At 38.5% G+C, this 13,744-nt stretch overlaps 1 protein-coding gene across 1 annotated transcript in view; it reads right to left on the reverse strand.

Annotated features, from left to right (window-relative positions):
- Positions 1 to 715: 715 nt before the first annotated feature.
- The window catches only part of LOC140240866 (LIM/homeobox protein LMX-1.2-like), a 50,669-nt gene continuing 37,640 nt past the window's right edge, over positions 716 to 13,744 (reverse strand). Inside the window, exons 2-7 of the mRNA XM_072320639.1 lie at positions 4,279 to 4,490; positions 3,644 to 3,768; positions 2,785 to 2,862; positions 1,986 to 2,046; positions 1,370 to 1,539; positions 716 to 955 (exon numbers count right to left, since the gene is read on the reverse strand). Of these exons, the coding sequence (XP_072176740.1) occupies positions 716 to 955; positions 1,370 to 1,539; positions 1,986 to 2,046; positions 2,785 to 2,862; positions 3,644 to 3,768; positions 4,279 to 4,490 (886 nt within the window). The remainder of the gene's footprint in view (positions 956 to 1,369; positions 1,540 to 1,985; positions 2,047 to 2,784; positions 2,863 to 3,643; positions 3,769 to 4,278; positions 4,491 to 13,744) is intronic.

Consider the following 13,744-nt stretch of genomic DNA (forward strand, 5'->3'; position numbering starts at 1 on the left):
GCACATATATATTGTTTGGTCTTGTTCTCCTGAAATGATTTAGTAAGAATGAAACTAACAACATAAGATATCAGCAATAACTGTATAATTTCTCTTTGAGCTTGAAGAATTAACTTTCCTTTTAAACAACAATGAGAGGCAGCAGTGTAAATTTGAGCTGATTCTTTTACAAACAATGTAGTTTTAAACAAACTTAGGCTTAGACATTACTGAAGAGTCACTTTTTCATAGATAGTGAATAAATAAGGAAACGAGTAAGTGCTGCCAAACCCTGATTATGGCGAATGCATTGTATAAATAGGAAACAAATTTCCATGTAAACGAATATGAACGGTTACAAAAATGAACACATATACAACAAACCATTTTCATTGCACGTTATGGTTGGCAACATTTCATAATTGAAATTGGCCAAGTACTATACATTATGAATGCTTATCAGTAATGTCCTCAGATGAGCAGTCTTGAGTCAAGATGGCGGCAACTCTATATTCACGTATCGATCACACTTTGTTTTCAGTTAATACAGAGTATGAAAGCGAATAATGTCTTTCCACTTCCTTAATTTCGACTCCATGTTGTCTTGTCAGTTCGTTACCACGGTAACATGAGTTCCAATTTCCAACACAAAACCATGAGCCCATATCAACAGCAATATCCCCTATCCTTCCCAAGACTTTCAGAGGGAGCAGTAACACGCGGTCATGGCAGGTATCTACTCTACCGCGTTGAAGTACGAGTCTTGCATCGAATAAAGCTTGTCGATCGGGTTGCTAATGGTGCCACCCTGGGCTCCCATCCCCCCGTTCATCTCCATTTCGCCTTTGGTGAGGAGCGTAGTCACCTGAGATGTGGGCACCATGTCGTGATCGATGCCTCCAACGACGTCCATGCCGGTTGGGGGGCCGTCAGCGAGGAACTGCTCGGGACTGTACATAGGTTGGTTCATCATGCCCTATAGGATTTAAACGGGTAGGGAACGGATCGTAGGATGTACATGACAGACAGAGAAGGAGAGGGGGCGGAGAGAAGATGTGATAGAGGGATTCATGTGGACGTGGAGAGGTGAGAACGAGAGAGAGAAAAAAGGTGTTTAATCATTGCAAAACTTTACAATGTAATCACAACTAATGAGTATTTTGTTTGTATTGGTCACATACATTGATTTCAAAGGGTAAAATATACTGAGAATTGAAGTTTACCAAATATGATTTAATTTATATCTAATTAAGATAAGCGGAGCAACCAAAAAAAACTCACAAAGAACAACAGCAATAAAAAACAATAGTACCTTCCATGCAATATTTTGTGTTAATCTTTACTGTTTGAATCTGAATATAAGATGTCCATATACATTTTGTTGTTTTACCTGTGGCTGACCACCAAGCGGTGAATCCTGACCATACGGTGATTCCATCATACCCTGATGAGAAGGCGGGATGGATGACGGGCCGCCCGATGCGTAATTATCCAGGTCCGTGACGTCACTGAAGGAGAAATCGCTGTCGTCATCTTTGCTCTCATCCTGGTCGTCGTTGCCTGGTAACAAACAGATGCATTAAGATGTCAAGACGGCATTGCAAAGAGTACTCTAGATGATGGCAAGTCCCACTCTAGTAGAGTGTATAAGTGTGATGTCTCATTCTTGGCCTTTATCGTCTAACCGTGATAACATACTGTACATGTACCACTGATTTTTTTTTCTTTTTATTGCTTTGCCCAAGATCAAATTCGCAAATTACAGAAATGAATAATGCGTATTATACGAGTGTTGTTAACATTCATGAGTACATATTTATCACTATTTGCCGCAGCATGCATCTTTAGAGGACTATTATGTGAATGAGCTGTAAGAAATTTGTTGCACTATTATCACTGTCCTCTTTAACAGACGTTTAGTTTTCACGCTTTTTAAGCTGGCAATGATGACATGTCTGATGGTTTTCTGCGCAATACGTTTTGAAGTGCGACTTCTCGATTCTTACCTGAACGTCTTTGCGCCGCAGCTTCTTGTTCCGTCATATTCTTTCTAGCAAGCTTCTTCATCTATTGGAAAGAAAAAAAATAGAAAACCATTGAAATAAAATAAGAGATACGGACATAGAGAGGGAAAGAGAATAACAAACAGGAAAAACAAGAACGGAGACAAAACGAATCAAGGTTTCAGAATTCAGTACAGTAGTATGTATTCAAAGAATTCTGATTCACCCGCATTCAAATGTCGCTATCTTGCTGTTCACATTATCTAATCTTGTTGCTGTTTCACAATATTTTCAAACTAACAAATTCGGTAAATGTTTAAGATTACAGTTGCAAGAGTAATTTTGATTATCATTGTTTGATAGAACGGAAACTAGCAAGTGCTATTTCAATACTTGAGTTGTGTCATAATCACCAGCGATAATAAAAGCGATTTACTGTGAGGTACATAAATGATTTTTTAACTTCAGATTTTAAACCTATTACTTTCACACATGATAATGTATACACGGCTCTGGCAAGACCATCTATGGAATCTCGAAGGAGTCGGTTTCAGGCAAGGCTCAAGAACATTTTCTTTATCGAATCTAGTGTATATAGCACACCTGTAACTATATTCAGTAACAAATTCATTGTGGATAGAAATCATACTCACATTATAATCATTATTGCATGATAGCCTCTTGTAGGCCTACATGATATGTATGATAATCATCATACAATACAGAAAAGAAAAAAGTCTTTTAAATGAGTACTGTATTACATTATTTTGTCTCTTGCACCTCTGGTACTACCTTTGCTTACCTTTGCTCGTTGGTTCTGGAACCACACCTGGACCACCCTCACACTCAGCCCAGTCTCCTTGGCTAGGGTTTCTCTCACCTACGGGTTTGAAAGGAAGAGTGATATTCACCTGGTTTCAGTATATATAAATATAAATATATATATATATATATATATATATATATATATATATTATATATTTCTTCTTCTTCTTTATCACAAACATGTCAAATTAAATGACCTGCACTGGTACTTCCCAGAGAAAATTCATGTGTGTTCTGTAGCTTGTAAAGTGACGCTATTTACTCCGTCGCTAAACTATGTGTAAACTCGCCTTCTGAATATTATACGGAGATAAAACTCCCGTAGTATCCAACTAATCTCACATAGTTCTGAATGTAAGAAAATGGACTGACAAAAGAAAAAAACTATTTGTTTTATTTCACGATTTGTTTATTTAAAGACGTTGTCCTACAACTAAAAGACGGACCTTTGTCATTTTGTTAACACGAAATCCCAAACATTGTGGTGTCAACTTTATAGACTCATATATGGGACACTCCATTACCAATCCATGAAGTAACTTTATTTCGGCGGCTACTCTGGACCATTGTTTTGAATCATTTTGTGAAGCCATTGAATAGATGATTGATTCTTTTAATAACACAATATCAAAATATCCCCTTTTCTTCTTCTCTTCTCTTTTCCTCCGTCTAACTCGTTTCTTTCTTGTTCTACTCCTTCCAGCTGTTATTTTCATCCTCCACTCACTTTCTTCTTCATTTTTTTTTTTTTTTTTTGGGGGGGGGGGTGTTTCATATTTATTATCTTTTTTTCTTTTTTTTTTGTAAAGCTGCATCCTCACACTAATCTTCCTCACCTTTCTACACGGCTTTGATGACACTTCGAAGGAGGCCTTGAAGGCTCGTCTCTGTTGCGTGGTGAGGATCGTCCTCGGTCGTTTTGGTCCTTTCCTCCCGTCTTGTGAACTCGACTTTGAAGACACTTAAAATGGCAACAAGCAGATGATGAAGAGAAACACGTTATAATATATAAACAGAAATGATCAGCTACCTAACGTTTATAGAACTTGGCTCAGCTTATGGGGTTGAGGTGTCAGCATATAGTTAGTCATCTTAGTCAGTCTTTTGGACGAAGCAGTATTGTGTGTAAAGAGATAATCATTTTTGTAATGTACTCCTCACATTGTGTACTCAATTGAAAATAGATTAAAAATTTCTCGTGAAGAAAGAAAATAATGTGAAATTGATATCTAATTTCTTGCCTTTGCGATACGGTCAACGGATAGCTTTATTTAGACTATGCGAAAGGAAACTGACGGAATGAACATATTTTTATCATCGTTATCGTTATCAACTTCCAACAGTCAGAAGATATGTTCAATCACGAATGACGTCAATCGCCAAGCGAATATAAATGTGGACTTTAAATATCAAGTTTAAAACAGCATTCTCCTGTGACCGAGAGTGAAAAACATAACGATTATCATCTCACCTTTTTGTGTATCGATCGTGTGCTCTTTTGTGTAGTCTTCCTTGCAGTAAAGTCTGTTCTCCTTCAGCACAAATTCGTCACCCTTCTTCAGTTGTTGATCGCAGACTACACACGTGAAGCAGCGCAAATGATAGACATTAGATAGCGCCCTCATTACCAGTTCACTGGAAGGAATCGACTGTAGACAGGCGTTGCACTTGGTCCCAAACAATCTGTGCAGAGTGGAGATAACCAAAGGAAAACAGTTTATTAATTTCGTTTTATGCAGTTTGCAAACTTTGCATCTAATTCAGAGTCCCTAACAATGAACTGACTTTTTCTTGCTGAATGTCGTCCACTGTCGCTAGGATACAAGCAGCATGAAAATTGTGCAATAAAACACTCATGGTAAAAGAGAAAATTACACTGAACAGCGTAATTTTCTTTGTCGACATTGAAGCAAATAATCCTTGAAAGAGGAAAGAGAAACAGTTAGAGAGACAGAGAGAGAGAGAGAGAGAGAGCGGTAGACAGAACAGTCTCAACGTCAACTTGGTAATAATTTTTCGCTGTCGCTGCTGAATAAAACGGGAGATGGTGTTCAAAACTCTTAAGAATTGACCACGTCAAACCTTGTGTTGTTATAAGACTACCGTTCTCTGACGCTTCGAGCCACGAAAGCTGGTGAGCTATTTAGGTGATCTACCCCGATGATGACCGCTACCTGATTCCTGGTAGATGCAGTTACGTGTCTTTCCTTTTACTTCACAAGTATAAATTCGCCCCTCTTCATCGCATTTCTATAACTCTTTCTGTTCTTTGTGGCGGACGAGCACACATATAATTATTTTTTTTTTTTGCACTCGCAACATAGCAAAGCATGTTTTCACGGTTCTAAACTCATAACAGCTCCTTACCAATGTCCACTTTTTTTTAATGTTTAATTTTTCATTCTTCATGTGTCATAGATATGCAGTAGTGGAAAAGAGAGTCATCCGCTTCTTCAGCCTTTTATTGTATTTTCTCTCTCCCGAACTGCCTATATTGTTAGATATGTTTTAACAAGAATTATGCGCGCGCGCGTGTGTGTGTGGTTAGCAAGTGGCCAAGTAAATCTGCGGTAAATAAATAAATTATATATATATATATATATATATATATATATATATATATATATATATATATATATATATATATGTGTGTGTGTGTGTGTGTGTGTGTGTGTGTGTGTGTGTCTGTGTGTGTGTATTTTTTTTTTGAACAACGAGAAACTGACTGCAAGATGACAATGAGCAAACTGATGAGTTGCCTACAAGATAGTCATGGGTCTCGATGGTTCATTCTAATCGTTCCATGGTCTGAGACAAACATTATCACGTTAATTGAATTGAATGTGTTAATGGTGGAAAATCTGAAGCCTGAAATGAAAGAAGGACTTTCATTTCACTCCACATGTAATTAATGAAGAGGCACAATGTTATTCACATTGTAGCTTAAAAGGAAGAACAATAATCAAGGAATAGTGATCTATAGCACTCTCAAGCAGCATGAAAGGACTTCATAATAGATGGCGTATAATTATTCCCAAAGATGGGAGTTATTATAATGGGAGTTATTATTACGCTCATCCAACTGTTTACAGAATATAGTAGTTATGTATTTGGCCAAATATTTCAATACAATTCAATGTGATATCTTTTTGAATACAGCAAGTGCAGTCGTGCATTAAACGAGAAAGCTTTATACGATCAATAAAATTACTGTACAAGCAGTTGCAAGATCTCACTGATTTTATTCTCATTTTCCTCTGCTGCAGACCGTAAAACGCACAAAATACACACATAATATACATACATACATGTACACACATGCACACACACACCCACACACACACACTTACACACGCACACATACATACATACACATACATACATGTATACATACGTACGTATAGAATGTGAGACAGGAGAGGGAGCGAAAGAGAGAGAGAGAGAGAGAGAGAGGGAAAAAAACCCTATACGTCAGGGGTAAGATCTGAGGCTCTTCAGACCTCTCCCACACCAGTTTCTGTACACTCTTATAGACGTTTTCTTATGAAAACCAACACTGGTCTGCTGCACGTGTGCGCATTTTGAAAGCATGTTTGCGATCATGAGAGGCATCACCGCCCTACACGCTTCCCGGCGCCGCTTTAGCGTTCATTGGGGTGGAAGAAATATGACATAAGCTTTCTGTCTCATCATTTGGCTATTTCCTTTGTTGACTACCGTTCCTCTCCCGTTTTCAGCAAACCTTCAGCCATTATACGTTGAAAGCAAAGTGCTAAATCCCACTCGTCAGATTTGACAGATAGAATTGGACAACACAGACTCTCATCACGGTACAGAGTAATATTCACGTATTTCGTCTCGTTTTTCCCCTTCTGCCAAGTGCATTTTGTTCGGTAATGACGATTTGTCGCGTGATCTAAGGTAAATAGAGGAAACTTATGATATCTGTTGTCATTGTTAGACGTCGTCGTTTTTTAAGTGATAGAAGTAGCAGCAGTAATTATGGTTGTAGCAGCATCACCGTAATGATGAGTGTATACTGGTAATGGCAAGGAACAGTACACTACTTCATACTAAAACTATAGCGCAAAGAACATTGGTGTATAATAATGAATATAGAAGAATCTTAGAACGGTAGCAGCGGTAAATATCTTTATAAGTAGATTCCTATTAAAAGGATGAAATGCTCATGAACTTAGTTTGAATCTTATGCAGTTTTTAGGTTGCAGGGCTTGCGTTTGTTTCTATGCTTTCTTTGATAAGATTTTAGATTCGTTTAGAAAACTGAATATTTGTTCACCAAGTTGACTTTGTGTAAATTATTCAATTACACACGTCTAACTGTTATCAAGTATCAAACGCGCAAAGTTCCTTCAGGGCGGTGTTACACATACTCGACTTTCCTTCTTGCGTTTTGGACAGGTAGAATGTTGCCAGAGTTGGGTAACTTCAACAAAAGCTTGGGATTTTTTTTTGTCCACTTCTGTTTTGGGATATGGTAACACGGAGTTTCACATCTGATTACACATTATGATTTTTTATGCCTAATGATAATACTGTACAACCTGTATAATGAAACGTCCGATTTCCGCTAAAAGTAAGCAACGTGCCTTTGATGCATGCAGACACATCTCTGACCATGACCAGCTGTTACCAGTAACTGACCGTTCTGACTGTCATGCAAAATAAATGCCTGATTAGATGACGTCTCTCTTTCAATCCTGCGATCAGAATTCCTCACAACCATTCATAGCACTTTTCTTCATATCTTAACTGAAGATGCAAGAAATGAATGAATCCTATATTTCCACAGTCGTCTCCTATTAAAACTCCTGGAACAGCATCTCCTGGTGAAAGGGGGCAAGTTCACAACAAAGAACCGCTAGACCAGTGCTTGACAAAAAAAAGTAAGTAAGTAAAAATAGCTGTGCCCATGAAAGGTCAATGAACAAAATGATGAAAGGCATAAACTATATAAACACACAAGTTTGTTAGAAGATAGATCATACTCGTATACGATCTGAACGTCAGACGTTCCTAGAAGAAGGAGAATGAGAAGGAGAGAGTGAGAGAATGAGAGAAGAGAAATGGGTCCGGTTAAAAAAAAAAACAAGTCTGCAGCGAGGAAGAATTTATAGACGTAGATTATGGCACTGAAGGTGACGATGAGGAGGAAGAATAAGGAAGAGATGGAGAAATAGACAAACAGACAGAGACAGACAAATCGACAAACAAACAAAGGCAAAATGACAAGTGTATCTGCGGGGAGGCAAAAGCTTGCAAAATACCGGTTCCTCGTGATGTCATATGAATTAAGATAAGATGGCTGTGAAGGCTTATGATGCACATTTAACGGAAATAGAAAAGATATAAGGAGCATATAGAAACACATGGATTTTTAATACACCATAATGTATGTGGACCATTTACAAGCAGGTACACGGTCTTAGTAAATGAATAGATCTATCAATGTCCCCCCCCCCCCCCTCTCTCTCTCTCTCTCTCTCATGCTATCACTATCCTGGTTGTGTGTGATTTTCGCTCTGCGTGCATCTTATACCCATGGGACTCTACATCAACAAGTGGAATAATTCCCGTGGATGACACGCGTCTTCTTAATCAAACTGAACCGAGATCGCCATTATTGGTTGATTCTCATTGGCCAGTCCGCCCAATCATGCCTCTTCCTTTCTCTCTCTAATTCTCTCTCTTCCACTCTCTCTCTCGATCTATCTATATCTATCTATAGTATCTTTCTATCTATCTATCTATCTATCTATCTATCTATCTATCCATCTCCTCATACATAGCTGTTTGTATCCTCCATCTTACCATAAAATACGCGATGTTATTCATATTTTTGTCTTGTCAAAATAATGTAATGTTTGGTTTGCTGCATTAACTGACTGTTTTTGTCTTCCTTCTTTATCTTGCAAATCAACACACGCACACATACAGACGCATATATTTTTATGTGTGTATGCCTAATATGTTTTTACGAAATTTTCGCTACAAACGTATAAATTCAGTGGAGATATCCACACGGATAAGCTTGAAAATAAAATATTCCAATTGAGCTATGGGTTCAAACGAAAGAAAAAAAAACCCTGAATTTGGAATCGGGAAGAATAATTATTTTGTACACTGAATTACACCCACATAAAGTTGTAGCTCACTTGACGTGATTTTAATCTATATGACAATTAAAACGCTTCTGCCATGCCATACAGAAAGATCAATATCTCCAAGCTGATGAAATTTATGTTGTTGCAACATTCATTTGGAGGTTAATGAATAACCTGTTTAAAACTCGGTCAAAACGTACGTGTTTTATATTTTCGTTTTTTGTTTCACAACAAACACAAAAGCTATATCCGTCGCTCTCTCTGCTTCATTAGTATTCATGATTTTTTCCCCCGTGGAATTGGAAAACGATCATTCCATTAGCAAGGTACGATGTCAATTAAAAGAATAGAAGCAAGAGTGCTACAAACAGTCTACAAAAATTCTTGAATAATGAATATATGTTCGTGTTATTTCCAGTGATATTACACAGGGGTAGAAAGATTTTGGTTATGCAAATTTAAGTACCTCCTCTCTCACTCGCTTTCCATTATTTTTGTAGTTTGGACAATAGCGGTTGAAAAGGAAACATATTGTTACAAATATAAAAGAAAGTTTTAGACAACAACTACTGCAATGGTCCTAATTAAATCGTCATATGGAAAAACCTAACATGATACAGAAATTTGGAAATAGGACACAACGTTGTACATAGTGTGTCCGATGGAATTGTGGTTCAGACTGGAAAGCTTCGTTCTTTTATTGTAGAGTACAGTTAATTATTTACATTGTGCGAATATCGCCTGCTCGAAGCTCCGTGTTCAATTTTGTAGAAATGATAAAAAAAACAGGACAGGAGAAGAGAGAGAGAGAGAGAGAGAGAGAGAGAGCATGAAAAGAGACATTAGAGTGTGCACGTGAAAGAGAGAGACAGGGACAGAATATTAGAGACAGAGGGAGAGAGAGAGAGAGGGAGGGAGCGAGAGGGAGAGAGACAGAAAGGTGTAATAAAACGTAATTCCGAGCCCAGTCTTTCATAATCTACCGTAGACCAGTGCTGCATCATTCGAGCGGACACGTCATGTTTTATGAATGTCACAAGTGGTTTACACGAGGCGCTGTCTTCATCACAAGCACGGAAAATCGCTATGAACGAGTTACATGCACGCGACAAACGCAGCAGACACTAAGAATTAACTGTCGTGGAGGGTTGTGTTCTTGTATCCGAGCCAAGGACGACGTACATTGCAATTTGTAATGATATAACTTCGTCTGTCCACTCCCACATCACTGTTCATTAATTTCCACTAAAAAATATAACGTGACATTGTATTGTTATGTTAGTTATAGTTTTCATATTTAAAGTAATTATGCGACTTTTACAAATTCGTTACCTCATAGGTCATTAAAACACCTTGTAAATACATTATAGCTCTAATGAATAACACACCATAATGATTGCACATCTATATAATGCATATCATGTAAATCAGACATAGTCTGTCTATATTGCGCCCTTTACATGCACAAAGTGTTGGTCCGATATGCTAACAAGACAAACAATACTAATTTTGGAATAACACATGACGATTTGATAATTTATACTCTGTGTTATTTACACAATCCAGGCGCGAAAATCAAATCATCTTCCCCATACTACTCTACTGACAGGAGAGAGAGAGATGGAGATGGGGAGGGGGGGGGGGGGTTAACGGATGGAGAGAGTGATAACAGAGCAACAGAAAGACTCGCCTTGAATTGAATTTGAAGCGAATCATAACGGACAGTTAGACAGAAAGACAGACAGCCTAGGAATTAGTGACACAGACAAAGCGGCGGTAGACAAGAACGTGGATCGTTCGGGTTAATGCATGGTGAATGTACAAATTGCGCATGAATTTAACTTGACCCACCCCCCCCCCCCGCCTTACAACTGTATCCTTCTGAACGTTTTGAGATTGCAACAGAAAGGGTGAACAACAAACAACTAACCAAGAAACAAACTCGGGACACTTTAAAGAAGAGAAGAATAATATACAGACAAGGAAGAGAACAAGGAGATAATGAAGACATGAAATATGTCAAGGTAATAAGACAGAGAGAGAGAGAGAGAGCGAGAAAGAGAGAAAGAAAGAAATTAGAGTGAGATTGAATAAGAGAAAACAGCGAAAATACAAAATATGGTTTAGAAATAGATAATGACCTGCGACAGGGACTGATATGAATTGAAAAGAGAAGTAACAGCGCTCAGTGACAGATGAGGTGATACAGATGTATGCATGGAATACTGTGAAAATTGTTGGAGAATAGTTAAGACTGAATGGAGGTAGAACTGCAGAGGAGAGGTAAGGGATATCGTTGTGCGTAACTGTAACGTCCAACGGCTGCAAGACCTTTCAACCATGAGGACTATGGTTACATGAAATTGGAAGCTTGAACAGAGCCTGTTGATGCATAATGTATGGGGTCTGAGACGTCCTTCGCCCAACTTGTGGGATGCTCTATGATAGACGATAGAGGGTGGAGCCAGCGTTCCGGCCGTTCGAGCACACTCCATGAGTGGTGCTCACACAGCTCGGCAAAGCTTGAACCAGCTAGCCTCTGAGAAAAAAAAATACGCATATCTCTCCAAATGTTTGTATTGGTCATTCAGACATTCAGACCAGTGAAAAACACAGAAAAACACACCTTTTTACAGTGAGCTGAATGCTTACTGATCCTTATCATTAGTTCTATCACTTAATCTGTACTTTGATTAATTAATCAGTTGATTCGTTCATTTATTCAGCCTTTCATTTCAGCTGAAGATTGAATGGGAGGACAATAGTGTAATGAGTAACACGACACATCTTTGAGAGATAAATCTTGTACAGACTGTAGTTTTCGAGGAAACGTTTACAGTGGAGCAAAACCTTGAGTAAAACGTCACTCCACAATCATTCAAAATGACCTTAATTACAGCAAAATAAAGCAAACAAATCGTATCATTTTCATTCCAATGGATATCTAACTATCATCAAAAAGTTATTACATGGATTTTACAGTTTGAAGACACTTTCACGAAAAAAAATAGCAATACCAGTCTTGATCACATATATCATGCAACTGCTTATGGCATTTCCCTACACTTGGTTTGCACATAAAATAACATAATCTAGTTTTGAACAGTAATCAGGCAACTGCAGCCCCTCAGCTTAATGGCAGTCATGTTTGTTAAGTTACTGCAGCTTGCATACTAAAAAGAAGTTTAATGAAGAATAAACCATTCCTGCTCTTAAGGAATTTAGCCGACTATCAGTTAGTCTTCACAAGTCTGAAAATTGTCACAGGAAACGGATGTGGTATAAAACACTATTTGCTCTTGCTTGATCCCATTAATCCTTCTACCAGTCAAGGGTATTACTCAGTTTGATGGACAAAAAGGGGGAGTGGTATATGGTTGAAGAAGATCGAGGTTATTTCTGCGCCCTTTTTGCAGCCATCTAAAAATACAGCCAGGGGACTGTAAACAATTCCCTCCCCCCCCCCCCAAAAAAAAAAAAGAAAAACTTCTGACGAAAAGCTACAGGCAAGAAACGCAGTATATGTATCGACTCTGTTCTTTGCAGACTGGAAAACGGCGCTGCTAATTAAGTTGCTTTGATGTTGCGTGTTGGTCTCCTCCTCCTCCTCCTCCACCTCCTCCTCCTCCTCATAAGTTTTCTCTCTTTCCCTGCCAGTATCAGGATGTTCACTTGTGTTGTTTCTCGAAGACCCATTGATTTGCGGGATTTGAGAGACGAGTGTATTCGGTTTCGCTGCAGACACAGTGTCAAAACATTAGAAAGGCTGACACATTGGTCTCGGAGAATATCGAGGAATTACACGCTCAAGGTGGGCCCGAGGGCACAAGTCGACGTCGAGTTTGTAGGTAATCGTCTTTTTCTATCAAAGGGGATGTTTGTTCTAAAATTGCATTTGTGGTAACAAGGGTGTGTATGATAAAAGCAAAAGTTAACGGACCGAGGCAAGGGAGAGTAGTCAGTATGAGTGATACTAACTGCAAACAACCGTGAATATAGAAGACAAATCCTATATAGAAAGGGACGTAAATTGACACTGCGTGACAATGCTTATCAATTTACCACACAGGGTGATGATTTTATGCATTTCGTGAAGATAATTACGTCCAAATGACACAAACTACAATACAATACTATAATACAAAAACAAAGCATAAGTTATTTGTAAGTTATTCCGATATTGTCGAGTGTCATTTGTAGATAATGTCGCTAAACAATTCAAAGACTAGACATTGGCCGTCAGAAAATACATTTGACGTGGCATCACAATGTTATGAAAGGCAATAGTGAACCACAACGTCTTCAAGAGAAAAAAGGAAGAGCAGGAGGAGCTGAGAATATTGACGAGGAAGAAGCTGTTCAATCCGTCTCATTACTTTCAACTTCCTAGGAAATTTGTCTCCAGACATCCTTAGAGCTAATCACTCGGTAGCCAAGCTTCGGACAAGTTTCAATTGCATTAACCCAAATCATGGCGCGCAAAGTTTTGTGATGATCTGATACGAAAGATTTCTGATCCGTCTGTCACCTTCGTTTTGAACTCTCCGTCCATTCTCCGAAATCTACTTCAGACCTTCATCCTTCTTGTTCCTCGTAGATGCCGAGTGTACGCGGCTATCCCGGAGAAAATTTTAATGGAAATGTATGTCGACATTTGCGGATATAATGGACATTTGGAATAAAAATACATGGAGGTATCACGACCCTAGCCACAAATGCAAGCTGCATTGATTTATCAGAGTGGTGTCAGCCGAGAGAGCATGGAGAACGAATTGAAGTTCATATCCCCAGCACTTATCCTGTCACAATTAT

Source organism: Diadema setosum, chromosome 17, assembly GCF_964275005.1.
Source record: "Diadema setosum chromosome 17, eeDiaSeto1, whole genome shotgun sequence".
Taxonomy (NCBI): Eukaryota; Metazoa; Echinodermata; class Echinoidea; order Diadematoida; family Diadematidae; genus Diadema; species Diadema setosum.